Source organism: Triturus cristatus, chromosome 8, assembly GCF_964204655.1.
Source record: "Triturus cristatus chromosome 8, aTriCri1.1, whole genome shotgun sequence".
NCBI classification, from domain to species: domain Eukaryota; kingdom Metazoa; phylum Chordata; class Amphibia; order Caudata; family Salamandridae; genus Triturus; species Triturus cristatus.
In genome coordinates this window covers 887108197-887120536 of record NC_140591.1, presented here as the reverse complement: position 1 = coordinate 887120536, position 12340 = coordinate 887108197, and the positions used below count along the sequence as shown (strand labels likewise).

General features: G+C 46.7%; 1 protein-coding gene across 2 annotated transcripts in view; it reads left to right on the top strand.

Moving 5' to 3' along the window:
- Positions 1–10099, top strand: part of PCYT1B (phosphate cytidylyltransferase 1B, choline) — a 1395913-nt gene extending 1385814 nt beyond the window's left edge. For both annotated transcript variants that reach the window (XM_085622422.1, XM_085622421.1), the window contains one exon: positions 7479–10099. In XM_085622422.1, coding sequence (XP_085478548.1) covers positions 7479–7709 — 231 coding nt within the window. In that variant the 3' untranslated portion in view covers positions 7710–10099. The remainder of the gene's footprint in view (positions 1–7478) is intronic.
- The last annotated feature ends 2241 nt before the right edge of the window (positions 10100–12340 follow it).

The following is a 12340-nucleotide window of genomic DNA, read 5'->3' as shown; positions in this document are numbered from 1 at the left end:
GCTCAAGAGCCAAGCAGTCAGCTGCAAACGACGAAGGCAAGGCAGAGACAGGAGCGGAAACTGAAGAGGAGCTGGGCACAAAGGAAGTCGGACAAACCGACTCTCCGCCAGCCGCCACAGGAGAGGAAACCAAATGCGGCGAGGCCAGAAAGGAGCAATCAGCAGGACTGAAACCCTCTCCCCCCGAATCTTCGCAGCACCCTCGGGAGGAGAGGAATAGGAGGGAATGCATACAGAAGGCCCGAAGGCCAGGGAATCAACAGAGAATCCACTGCCCAAGCCTGAGGGCACAACACCTCCGAACAAAACCAGGGGAGAAGAGAGTTGTAAGGAGAGACAAAGAGATCGATCCAGGGAGTCCCGAACCGAAGACAAAGGGACCGGAACAGAGGAAGAGAGAGATGGTACAGAACAGAGGATGGAAGGTTGCCGCTCAAAGCGTCCGCATGAAAATTCAACCGACCCAGAATGTACAACGCCCTCAAGGCCAAGCACAATTCAAGGGGGCCAACAGGTTCAGAGACGCGCACTTCGTCCCCCCCTGACGGTTCAAGTAACAACAAGCCACCTGATTGTCGGTACAAACCTACAGATTCGACCCATAGAGATGAACCTGAAAGAACCGCACTGCCTCCCAGATGGCCGCCAACTCCCGCCAGTTCAAGGAATGGGTGCTGTCCCCCCGAGACCACCGACCCTTCGCTTCCAAGGACCCCAAGGTGGCCCCCCCAACCCCAAAGACTGGCATCCGTAGTCAACAGTAGGGGAGGCGGAAGACAAAACCGCACCCCCTTCTCCAGATTGGGAGTGCAAAGCCACCAGTCCAAGTCCAGAACCAGAGTCTCGTAATCTGCCCGGGAGGGGTCCCACCAAGCCAACAGATGAGTCACCAAGGGCTTGAGATGAAGGCGAGACCAGGGAACCACAGCAGTGGTCGCAGCTATCAAGCCCTGGATCCGCAACCAAACAAAAGCTGGGGCAGAAGGACAGCTCAACAGATCCCGCAACAGAGTCTGCAAGGAAAGGATCCAAACAGGATGGAGAAACACCGCCCCCAGAGAGGTGTCAAACAGACCCCAGATGAACTGAAGTCTCTGAACAGGATCCAGATGAGACTTGGCCAGATTCACCTTGAACCCCAGCTCCCGGAACAGGGCCAACGTAGCCTCCACTGCCAGAAGAGCCTTAGGAAACGAGGAAGCAGAGACCAAACAATCATCAATATAGGGAAAAACTGAGAAACCCCGATGTTGCAAAACCCCCACAGCAGGAGCCAATACCTTGGTAAAAGTCCTGGGAGCAGTGGAGAGGCCAAACGGCAGACCTGAAACCGGAAATGCATCCCGTGGACCGCAAATCTCAGGATCCGCTGACTGGCAGGATGGACTGGAATGGAAAATAGGCGTCTTCTAAGTCCAGAGAAGCCAAAAAATCGCCCCCCTGGATTAGGGGAATGACAGACTGTAATGTGACCATCCGAAAATGATCCAACCGCTCCAACTTGTTCAGGGAATGGAGATTCAATATGGGCAGAAGGAACCATGAGGCTTGGGCACCAGAAATAGATGGGAATAGAATCCCAGGCCCACTTCTACCACCGGAACCGGCACAATCGCCCCTTTCTGGAACAACAAGGCGACGCCGGTCAACATGGCAGACCGCCGCACGGGGTCTCTTGGCAACGGGGTAACCAGAAAACAATCCAGAGGGCGAGGGCCCTGGAAGGGAATCTGGTAACCCTACCTAATGACAGACAAGACCCATTGATCAGAGCCAACCAGCAGTCCAGGAATAAACGGAGGCGAGCCCCCACAACGCCATAGTCACTTCTGTCCCACACCAGAGGCATTCTGCTGCTGCTGCTTCTGCTAAGACCAGGACTTATAATGGGACGCGGCCCCCCGACCACGGGCCCGACCACGAAAGGGCTGAGAGGGCAAAAACCCCTGAAACCCCTGCTTCTGGAAAAAAGACTTCTTCTTAGACGCAGGCTGAAAAGGCTTCAACAACTTCTTCTCCTCCGCAGAGTGCTGCACCATCGAATTCAAAGCATCTCCAAAGAGATGGGGACCCTCAAAAGACAGTTTATGGACCAAGTCCTTCTGTGCAGCCACAAGACGCCACGGCTTAGTCCATAGAGATCCCTTACCAGCCACCGCAGCCCCAGCAGCCGAGGAGAAGGCCCACAAGGAACCAAAAGTGACATCCGAGAGGAACTGCACCAAGACCTCCATCTGGGCCAACACAGGTGTAGGGTCCCCTTGATTCTGAAGACAGTCAAACAGCCTCTCAAAATCCTTCAGCAAGACCTGTGAGGCATAGGCCGCATAAGTGCTAGCACACACCCCAAAGTGAGAAGCGGCGTAAGAACGCTTGAGAGCAGACTCCACCTTACGCTCAACCGGATCACTCAGGGAAGCCTCCTCCGACGACAAAGAGGAAGAAGAGGCGGAAGCCATAGAGGACAAAAGAGAATTAACTTTGGGAATTGCAGGGAACTGAGAGTTAAAGTCCGCCAGGCGATACCGCTTACCCAGAAAGCGCGGAATACCCTGCTTATCCACTTCAAGCCATTCTTTAGTCAGGATATCCTTCAGGACATCATGGAAGGGAAGGTCATCCACCACAGAGGAACTGTAGTGTGTGTAAAACCCCTCATCAGCCAGGGATTTAGGGTCAAACCCCAGCACCTCCCGAATAAGGACCAGCATATCAGAAAACACCTTGTCCTGGACATATTTTCCCTTTGGGGAATTGTCCAAGTCCTCCTCATCATCTTTAGCCCGCTTCGCCGCAGGCTCCAGCATCGCAGACTGGACCGCAGAATTTATCAAGTCCTGCAAATCATCCCTAGAAATCTGCAAAACGTCGTCCTTCTGCAGATCCTGAACATTATGCTGCTTGGAAACAGCCTTAGCAGGCACAGGTGAAGAAGCGCCTTAACTCATGGTGAGAAACCCAGAAGTAACCAAACAGGAACTCACCACAACAAAAGAAGTGCCCAGCAACCTCCAATTAATACTGCCCTCAATCACCGAGTCACGCAACGTGAGACCGGAGTTTCAAAGAAAAGGAGGGCAGCCCTGAAGTCTCCACCCACAGCTACAGATCAAAAGAGAATGGCCGCGGGGGCCAGACGCTGCGATAGAGCAGCAGCGCCGGAACGACCCGAGGCCAGGACACCATGAAAACTCCCCGGCCCAGCCCAGCACATGAGTGGGGAGCGCCCTGACCCCAGAACAGGAGCACAGCCGACCGGAAAACCAGAGCAGCCGTGCCGTGCTGTGCATTAACAGAGAAACGTTACAAGAATCAATGGCACAATCAAATAGAAAGAAGCAAAAACTCACTGTACCGCAAACAAAGGAAAACTGGATCCAAGGACCGGAACCTGGAGCACCAGCGTTCCGACCTCCGTCGGAGCAGAAAAAAAACAGGCATGGCGTTAGGTCGGCGGGGCTTATGTAGTATTGAAATACTGGCGTTGTGATTGGCTGGGTGGAGGCAGGACTGCCTCACGTAGTAAGGACTGGGACGGGGAGGACCCATGAGGGGGTAATGTGATTCTATTGAACAATGTTGCCAGATTGGGCTATTTCCCGCACAATTGGGCGACTTTTTTCCCAGTTGTGCGGGAAAAACCCATGCCTGGCGGGGGACTACTTTTTGGGCTAGATTTAAAAAGTTGTGCGCAATTTTAGTGGCCTGGGCGGGCGCCGACCACGAGGAGTCCGTCGCGTTATGGTGGCAGTCACTGTCAGTGGCAAGCGCTAACTTGTTACGTAGACAGTGCACTGTGCACTCACTCTTATTTTGCACATGCATGCTGCAGGGGTCACCTAGCTTTGTTGTTTGTTGTTGTCAACTTGTGTGTGTGCGGGCCAATGTGGGTGTCCCCCAGGGCCATCAATCCAGTAGCGCACGAAAACGCTACCAATGACGGCCCTGGGTATCATTTTTTGGCTAGCCCCTGCGGTTCTCTATAATCCTTGGACTGCGTGCGTGACATGAGTGACGGAGCTCTTACTTTCGGCGCGACGCTCGGCTCAGCGGTGGACGCTTTTCACCAGAAACTCAAGATTATTTGCAACATTAATTCATAGGGCAAAAACAAATCGATTGGTTAACCAATAAAATGAGTGATAGAAAACTTTACAGCAACATTTTATGCAAGGTTCATTTTCATTGGCTAAAGAGTGGTTGCTGCATCTGTTGAAGATGGCTGCGCGCAACGCTCTTTTGCTGCGGCGTTTTCTCTGTTTTCCATGTGGGTGGCGATATAGCCTGTGGAAGCGTGGCCTCGCTGCTTCGGCCCATGAGCCACGCAGCCGCCTGTACGAACATGCACGCGATGGGTACAGTGCGCGTCCCATTCTGGATATGGATGCATTAAACCCGCCAGGACGCATCATCATCATCATGAGGAGTCGGACGCACGTGGTGTCCCTGCTGCTGCCGCCCACTGTGGTCCACTGGTGGTCACCCAGGCCACAGGCGGCGGCGGGTGGTGCTCGCAGGCAGCGCTCTCTGCGCAGCGCAGGCTAGCCAGCCCAGTGAGCCCGCAGTTGCTGAGTCCGGACTTCGACACCCGCCCCGACCTCAGGTGAGTGAGTCAGAGGCGCAACTAGAGCCAAATTTCGGGGGGGTGGGTGTAAGAAAAAATTTCGAGGGGGGGGTGCTGAGTCTTTAAGCAATAGACAGAGTGGAGATTGGGGCAGGGAATTAAGGGCGCGTGCATTTGTAGGTAGGGTGACCAACCACCGTCCGTAATTTGGAGCTCTCCGGGGCAACGTGTAAACCCCAGCGACACTGTCAGAGGCCGTGATTGCCCGTCAGCTGAAGGAGCAGAGGGCGGCTCCCGCCCGCTGGGGGGAAAAACAGGCTGTGGGGCAGCCGAGAGAGAGACCGGCTGGGCTCACCCGCACACGGCACCGCTGTGGTCCTGCAGGAGGCGCCGATTTTAAGTTTGGGGTGCCAGCTGAGGAACAGAGTTCGAGACCACTGGCTGCACTTTGCCCACGGGCAGATGAAAGGAATGTGCAAACACGCCAATGCTGGTACAGAATCCAGTTAATTCAAAGAAGCTGGTGAAACAAGTTGAAAAAAAGGGGCTAGAGTTCTTTCAGTCTCATCATTTTAGAAAAGTGCAGTTTCAATATTATATTCAAGGAAGCCATGGTTGCTGCATTTTTATTTTATGAAACTAACAACCATTAACAAAGCAAATGGTTCTGGCTTGTTGTAGGTGTAACGTTACTTGTTGTGATATATATCTGGATGCAATGACAGAAGAGGCAAAATACCAGTCCGGCGACACACAATGCTAAGCACAGATGTTTAGCTTAGTTGTTTTAAGCAACACCATTAATTACATCAGACACGCCCCTTGGAGAGACCCCCAGTTTTTTCATCCCGCTTAAAGCCCTGGCAACACCATGTCACAATCACCTCATGGCCTGGCACTGTGCATCATGCATGACTCATGACTTCCACTTTTTCAGATTGCCTATGTGCAGGTGCATAGTGAACCCTCCCCCACCCCACCCCTTGCTTTAGGAAGACAGCAAGGGCGAAATTCTTGATGGGCCTCTTCTGTCTGCAACTCTGCAGACAAAGGCTCAGCTCATAATTAAGAGGAAAAGGTGGGCGAGTGAGTAAGTGAAAAGATGGGTGGATGGCTGGATGGATTAGTGAAAGGGTGAATGGAAGGGTGAATAGATGGATAATGAGCGAAAGGATGGATGGATGAGTGAAAGGGTGGCTGATCGGTGAGTGAATGGGTGGATGGATGAGTGGATGGATGAGTGATAGGGTCAATGGATGGATTCAAGAGTGGATGAGTTGAAGTATGGGTGGATCGAAGAAAGGAAGGATGGCTAAGTGAAAGGGTCAATGAAGAGAGAAAGGGAGGATGAATGGATGACTGAAAAGGGGACTGGGTGGTAGGATGAGTAACTGGGTGGATGTATGAGTTAGTGAAAGGATGGCTGGATGGGTGAGTAGATGGTTGGGTGGAAGAGTGGATGGATGAGTGAAAGTGTGGATGGAGGGATGGATGAGTGAAATGATGGATGGAAAGCTATGTAAGTTTTCAAATGGATGAATGTTTGGATATAGATGGAATTACTTATACACTATTACGCGACCTCCTTTGATGTGTCTGTAAAACGTACCTTTTGTCCCGAAGTTTTGTCCTGAATTTTGACCTCCCGTCCTGAATTTTTGTCCTGAATTTTGACCCTTTGTCCTGAATTTTTACACTCACCGTCCTGAATTTGCACCCATGCCAGTTGGTCATCCTATTTGTAGGAAGTGATGAATATTGATAGATGCCAGGAAGTTGACGTAGGTAAAGAGAGTGTTTTAACACCCAAACCAAAACTGACCACATTGGTTGTTCGTAGGCCAGCCCATCTTCATAAACGGTCGTGCAGGGGCCACCCAACCTCGCACCCACCTGCTGGCAGCACCGCGTGCGTCTGTTTACCACTGTCCTGGCATGAATCTGACACTCCGTGCTTCACCACGTTGCTGATGCCAAGGCGCGCACTGAAGCACACTGTTTGCCGCTCGAACTGGAGCTGATTTTGGGGGGGGGGGGGGGGGCTGAATCTTTAAGCAATAGGCAGAGTGGAGCTGCAGGGGTCTTAGAAGTCGCAGTGAGAACTGGTCTTAAAAATTAATAGCATTAAGGCAGGTGCCCAGTTAACACCCTCCCACCATCTGTATATTGAATAGAATGTATATTTGTCGTTAAAATTGTTTCTGATGACAATTTGTGCATATTTGGAGACTTGCTAATTTGGGCTGGTTTTGGGGCTGAAACTGGTCTGATTGGTCTTATTTTGGGCTTATATTTGAGCGGCTTTGGGCTTGGGACGGGTCTAAAAATCTGGCAACACTGCTATTGAAACCAAAGGCAACGGCCCTGTGCTTGAGCGTTCCTTCTTCCTGGGTAGCTGCTTGGCGATGTCAGGGGGAGTGCTAGTGCTACTTTTGCACAACGTGGTCCCGCCTCTTGATTTTTGTTCCTCACTCGATCTGCTTGAATCGACATAGCGTTGTAAATCAAACTGAGATAACTGCTTGCATCTTTGGGAATCTGGGTAATAAGCAGGGAGTTATCATCTTTCCATATTATTTAGGACCACGTAAGAGGGGTGCAACTGAAAGTTGTGTTCAATTACATTGCACGTGACGTCATAACAACTAAATTATCCCTCTGGTATTTGCAATATTAGTCATATGTCGCTTGTTAATAATGACAATGGAATAAATGAACCTCGTTTACATGGATGCAATTAATACAAACAAATCTTGAACACAAACGTGATTTCAGAATATCTACGTCAGTGCATGAATACAAAATACGGGGGGCATACCTGGTCTGTACCAAAGGAATGATATCTTTGCTGTAAGAGCCGTGGTAGTGTCAGCTCACTAACGTGCCATGTACATCTGTTCTTTTCTTCCACCAGAAGCTGATGTTTCAAGAGAGGAGCGGCCGAATGCTGCAAGCCTTCTCACCGAGACAGAGCCCCTCCGGCAGCCCGACCCGAGGCTGCTCTCCGTCCCGCTCAACATCTCGTTCACCATCTCCCCCTCTAACATTGAGGCCCCCTAAACCCTCGTCCCCTTCTTCTCCGAAGGAGGCTGCGATCTCCATCAGCAGTATGAGTGAGGGAGATGAAGATGAGAAGGAAGAATAACAAGGAAAAGAAAGACAACACCTCCCCGGTCTACTCGCCCCTTCTAATTCCAAACTCCGCCCAAAGCAATGCAGAGGAAACTGCATGAACGCCGGAGGAGCCGCGAGAGGACAGACTGGGACAGGAGGCCACGTGCGTGGAGGCTTTGGCGCTACCGTCGCTCAGCTTGAGAATACAGGCTGAATGAGTCGTTCATATGCGTACAAGTATTGATAAAAAGAGAACGTTTTATTGTATGTCCCAATGCAAAGCAACCAGTACACTTCCAAAGCTACCAAGCTAATCTATTATTCATTGTATATGTACAAAGAGGTATCGACTTTGAATGTTGCCTTTTGGGAGGCTTCCTCACGAAGAGTCGGGTTTTGCTCGGTGTCTCCTTCATGTCAACAGACACTTTGACTTTTATTACAGGTGTTTATCCCCAGCCCCCCCCCCCCCCGCCGCCCATCCCCTCTCCACCCTGCTCATACATTAGGCAGTTAAGTAAGGTTACCTTGCCATTTCTACATCAGCAAAAACAAACCCACAATCATAAACGTATTGATTACAGTAGACTATGTAATTAGAATTTTAGCACTCAAAATAGAATTCATTTTCCTTGACAATGGCATTCGGCTTCCACAGAGACACCTTGAAGGCCGTTCGGCTAATATCTGATTTGCACTTTTACGAAGAAATTGCAATTTGTGCTCGCAATCAGTCATATGTTCTGTTCTGTTGATTAATTATGCTGTTTGGGATATTTGCTTTAAGTGACGCCTGCATACATATCTCTGATTAGGGGAAACACACTGATTCTGGTGTGTATCATATGCACAAGTAGTAAGTAGGCTATCATTCATGAATCTCAGAGGCATATCTAGGTTGCATGTGGCACGTACTCCGTATAAGAGAGTGCAGGCCAGGGCAAGGTCTGAGGGCTTCCAACAGCTGTGAAGTGTAGCCATAGAAGCAATGCATCGCTTCCCTTAATGGGCATGTAAGACCTTTGAGAGTACATTAACCTCAATTTACTGTTAGAAAAGACTCAGTGACAGCTTTTGTGTTGTTTCCAGCCACAAACTACATCCTGTTAAAAACATGAACGTAAACCCGTCTCAGGAACTTCCAATCTTCCCCCGTTTTAGGAGGTCATTAGAAGAATGTTCTCCCCAACGTTGCAGTCCAAGTAAAAATAACAGGCTGCTGAGAGAGACACTCCCCAGGGCATTTGAAACCAAATATTTGGATAAAAAGGAAAATATTTTTCTAAAGCAACGTCTTCTTGAATTGCTAAGCAAATAACAGCCGTTACGTGCATTTTTGAATTTGCGGGTACATTGCGTAAAAATTAAGTAGGCGTCATGAAGAAACTCATTAGGAAGAAATTATAATAACATAAGTGAAAATGAAGGGCCTGAGTTGGAGTTTTGAGGATGGGATTGTCGCAATTTCCAAGTGCCACAGGATATAATGCCCCTGTAATACAGCGGACCGGATATCCGTCGGTATTTGTGACCGAGTAGCCCATAGCCAAACTCTAAATCAGGCCCTTAGATTTTTTGGGGGGGAGAGACAATGAAAACATTGGATTTTTGTAGGATTACAGTGAACTAGGGTTGAAGAATGTATCCCGGTTAAAGTTAGGGCCAGGGTTTGAACTTGGGCGCAAATAATGGTTAGGACCTAGTTTAAGGATGGGGAAGGGTTGGCGTTGTGTTTAAGGTAAGGGTTTTGCTTAAGTTAGGGTTAGGTTAAGGAATAAGTTTGTTAGTGTCAGAGATGTGTTTACAATTAGGGTAAGGACATGTTTTAAGGCTAGAGCGTGGGTTAAGGTCTTTGGGTGTGATTTCCTTCATTCTGGCATTCATTGCAATGGGTCCATTATTGTCAAACAAATGCAAACAATATTATTTTTCCTATTGAGCTCTTAATAATAATTTATTCATAAACTAATTACTCCATTTATCATTTTAATTATCATAAAGATACTGCTTTCCTACTCTCACTGAAATCTCAAAAGGGAGAAGCGTTAACCTTCCTTGATGGCTGGCTTCCGGTTGTGTTTTCAAGTAGGTAGCTCACTTCTGGTGAATTCTAAAAATGTTGGTATGATTTTTCTATGTACAGACAGAACTTCTCAGTCAAAAAGCATCTGTCTCTTTAAGTGACAAAAACAGTTGTGAAAGGTATTAGGTTACCTTTCTGTCCTCTATTACGCTTATTAGTGTATTTAATGACAAACTATTACGATTTACAAATTACTTTATCGTCTGTAATCACAAATATAAAATTGCCAATCAAAATCTTCTAAACTCTTCTTTAAATGGTACTGTATGTTCACCATGTGTTGTCGGAATTTGAATTAAGGCTGACCAATAAAATGGATACACACTTCAAACTAAAAACACATTTTCGCTGCTAACCTTATTCTTCTTTTTGAGTATGTTTTTATTTCTTGTCATATTTTCAACTGTTACAATGATTACCACACATTACAAACTCTCAAACCATTTCCTTCGTAGAATAATTTGTGATAGTTTATCGAAATTTTTAGCTTTATGAATAAAAATAAAATTGTTCTCTTAGATGCCCCTCAGTTATGTCCCGGCATCAATACAAGATCGATAGAACATAGTTAGTTCCAATGATTATCAGCTAACACACAATTCAAACTTGTTATACCCCATTTGGGGGGCACAGATCAAGCAGAGACTACTGATAATTAGCCGGGTGTGGGGCAATACTGTGGCTACCCTATTCAACTAACAGTTGTCTCCGATCATGACCCATTCGCCTTAGATGGAAAATGAAACACTGGTTCCCCTTCATGTTCACTCTCGTACATTTAGTAGGGCTCTCCTACTTGATCATTGTAATGTAACAAAAAATCCTGGAGTTTTTGTTGCTCGGTTTCAATCGCACCATGGACGCTATGGTTGGGATACTCCCAAGGGGTTAGTCGACGGAAAGACCATCAAGTTTGTTAACACACAGCGACAACCTGTAAGGTAAAGTCAGTAGTGGCAACCACTATGATGCTGTGTAATTGAATATTAAAGCAACGGGCACTGATCATCCGATTTAGGGACCAACTACTGGTTAGGGTATAACTGGATATGACTCCTATGCACTCATAGATACGACAACTTCATTCAGAACAATACTCTCTGCTGTAACAATCGTCCAGACAAGAGTAATTTAAATATGAGAATAAAATTAGATCTTTGTAAGCAGCAATGTCTAAAAAGCCACCAAGGGGCACTATGTAATGAATATAGCTGACCATGATGGGACAGTAAGATAAAGGACCGTGGACATTTAGGAGGTGATTGGTCAATTGTATGCCCATTTATGTAATACTCAGAACAGGGGCTATGACCCCAGAAGTAGAAGCACTGACTTCCAGAATTCGATCCCTTGGATACGCTCCACTCCACTGAAATTTCTGCCCCAATTATGCCTGTGTGTGAACAACGGCTGAAGCAGGTTCCTGAAAAGTAAGGCTGTGACCTAGATGCTCCCCATGGTGAACTGTATAAGCTGCTCATGGAAGAATATTTGCTGGCATCAATGCATTTAGTGGAAGCTATAATACAGGGTGCTCCAGTTCCACCATTATGATAGACTGCCTGTGTTATCTTTTTTTTGTTTTAAAAAAATGAATAACTGCACCCCTCGGTTCCGGCATATAGCTCCACTTTTCGCTCCTACGCATAGAAAAAATGTTTAATGCATAATTTTATTCATACTTGCTTACTGTAATAAATACAGAGTTGGTCTTTCTATGGCAGAAAGGGTTGAACCCTGGGATGGGCACTACACTACTTACAGAGTTCTATATATCACCTATAGATTGGGCTGAGACATCCCACAAAGTGCTTGCCATGATAATATTAGATGTCAAGATGGCACAAATTAGGCTAATGGTCATATCTGTGAATAATAATACCTAGACTACGAATTCCAGTGCTATTTCTGGATTCATGCACCATATTTATTTATTTTATTTATTGTCCTGAATCCACAGAAGCACTAGTTTACCAATGTGGAAAACGATAAAAAAAATCCATCATAATAATAATACCCAAATAAAACACACCTATAAATTCCAAAATAGAATACAGTGAACAACGTTATAAAACGAAAATATCACTTAAATTAGTACACCAATTTTACAATAAATTATGTTCCAACCAAAGATGCATGTAAAAAGTTTCATCCTATAAATATTCAATTAAAAACAATAGCGGTATTAATCATTAATCACTCACAAATTTTAGAAATACTTAAAAACATCAACAAGTTAAAATACCCATTTACCCAAGAATAGCCTCAACCAGTGAATTAGTATTATAAAAAGTGTCGACATGCATCCTTCGGAAAAGTAAAATACCAATGAATTGCCCAATCAAACAATAAAGGTTCTAAAAAATGATGACGCGCCTTCCGGAGCTATTATCTGAATAAGCCCCTCGTTACCTTATCTACAGTTTAAAAAATGATGTGAAAAATCTCTTCAACCTATAACAAACATTTAGGGATAGTGGATTCATCATAAGGAGTAAAGCCTCTTCGTATTTTGCACTGGCATATTTTAACAAAAATGGGGCAATATCTTTGGTTCTCAAATTGCTCCAAGCAGGACA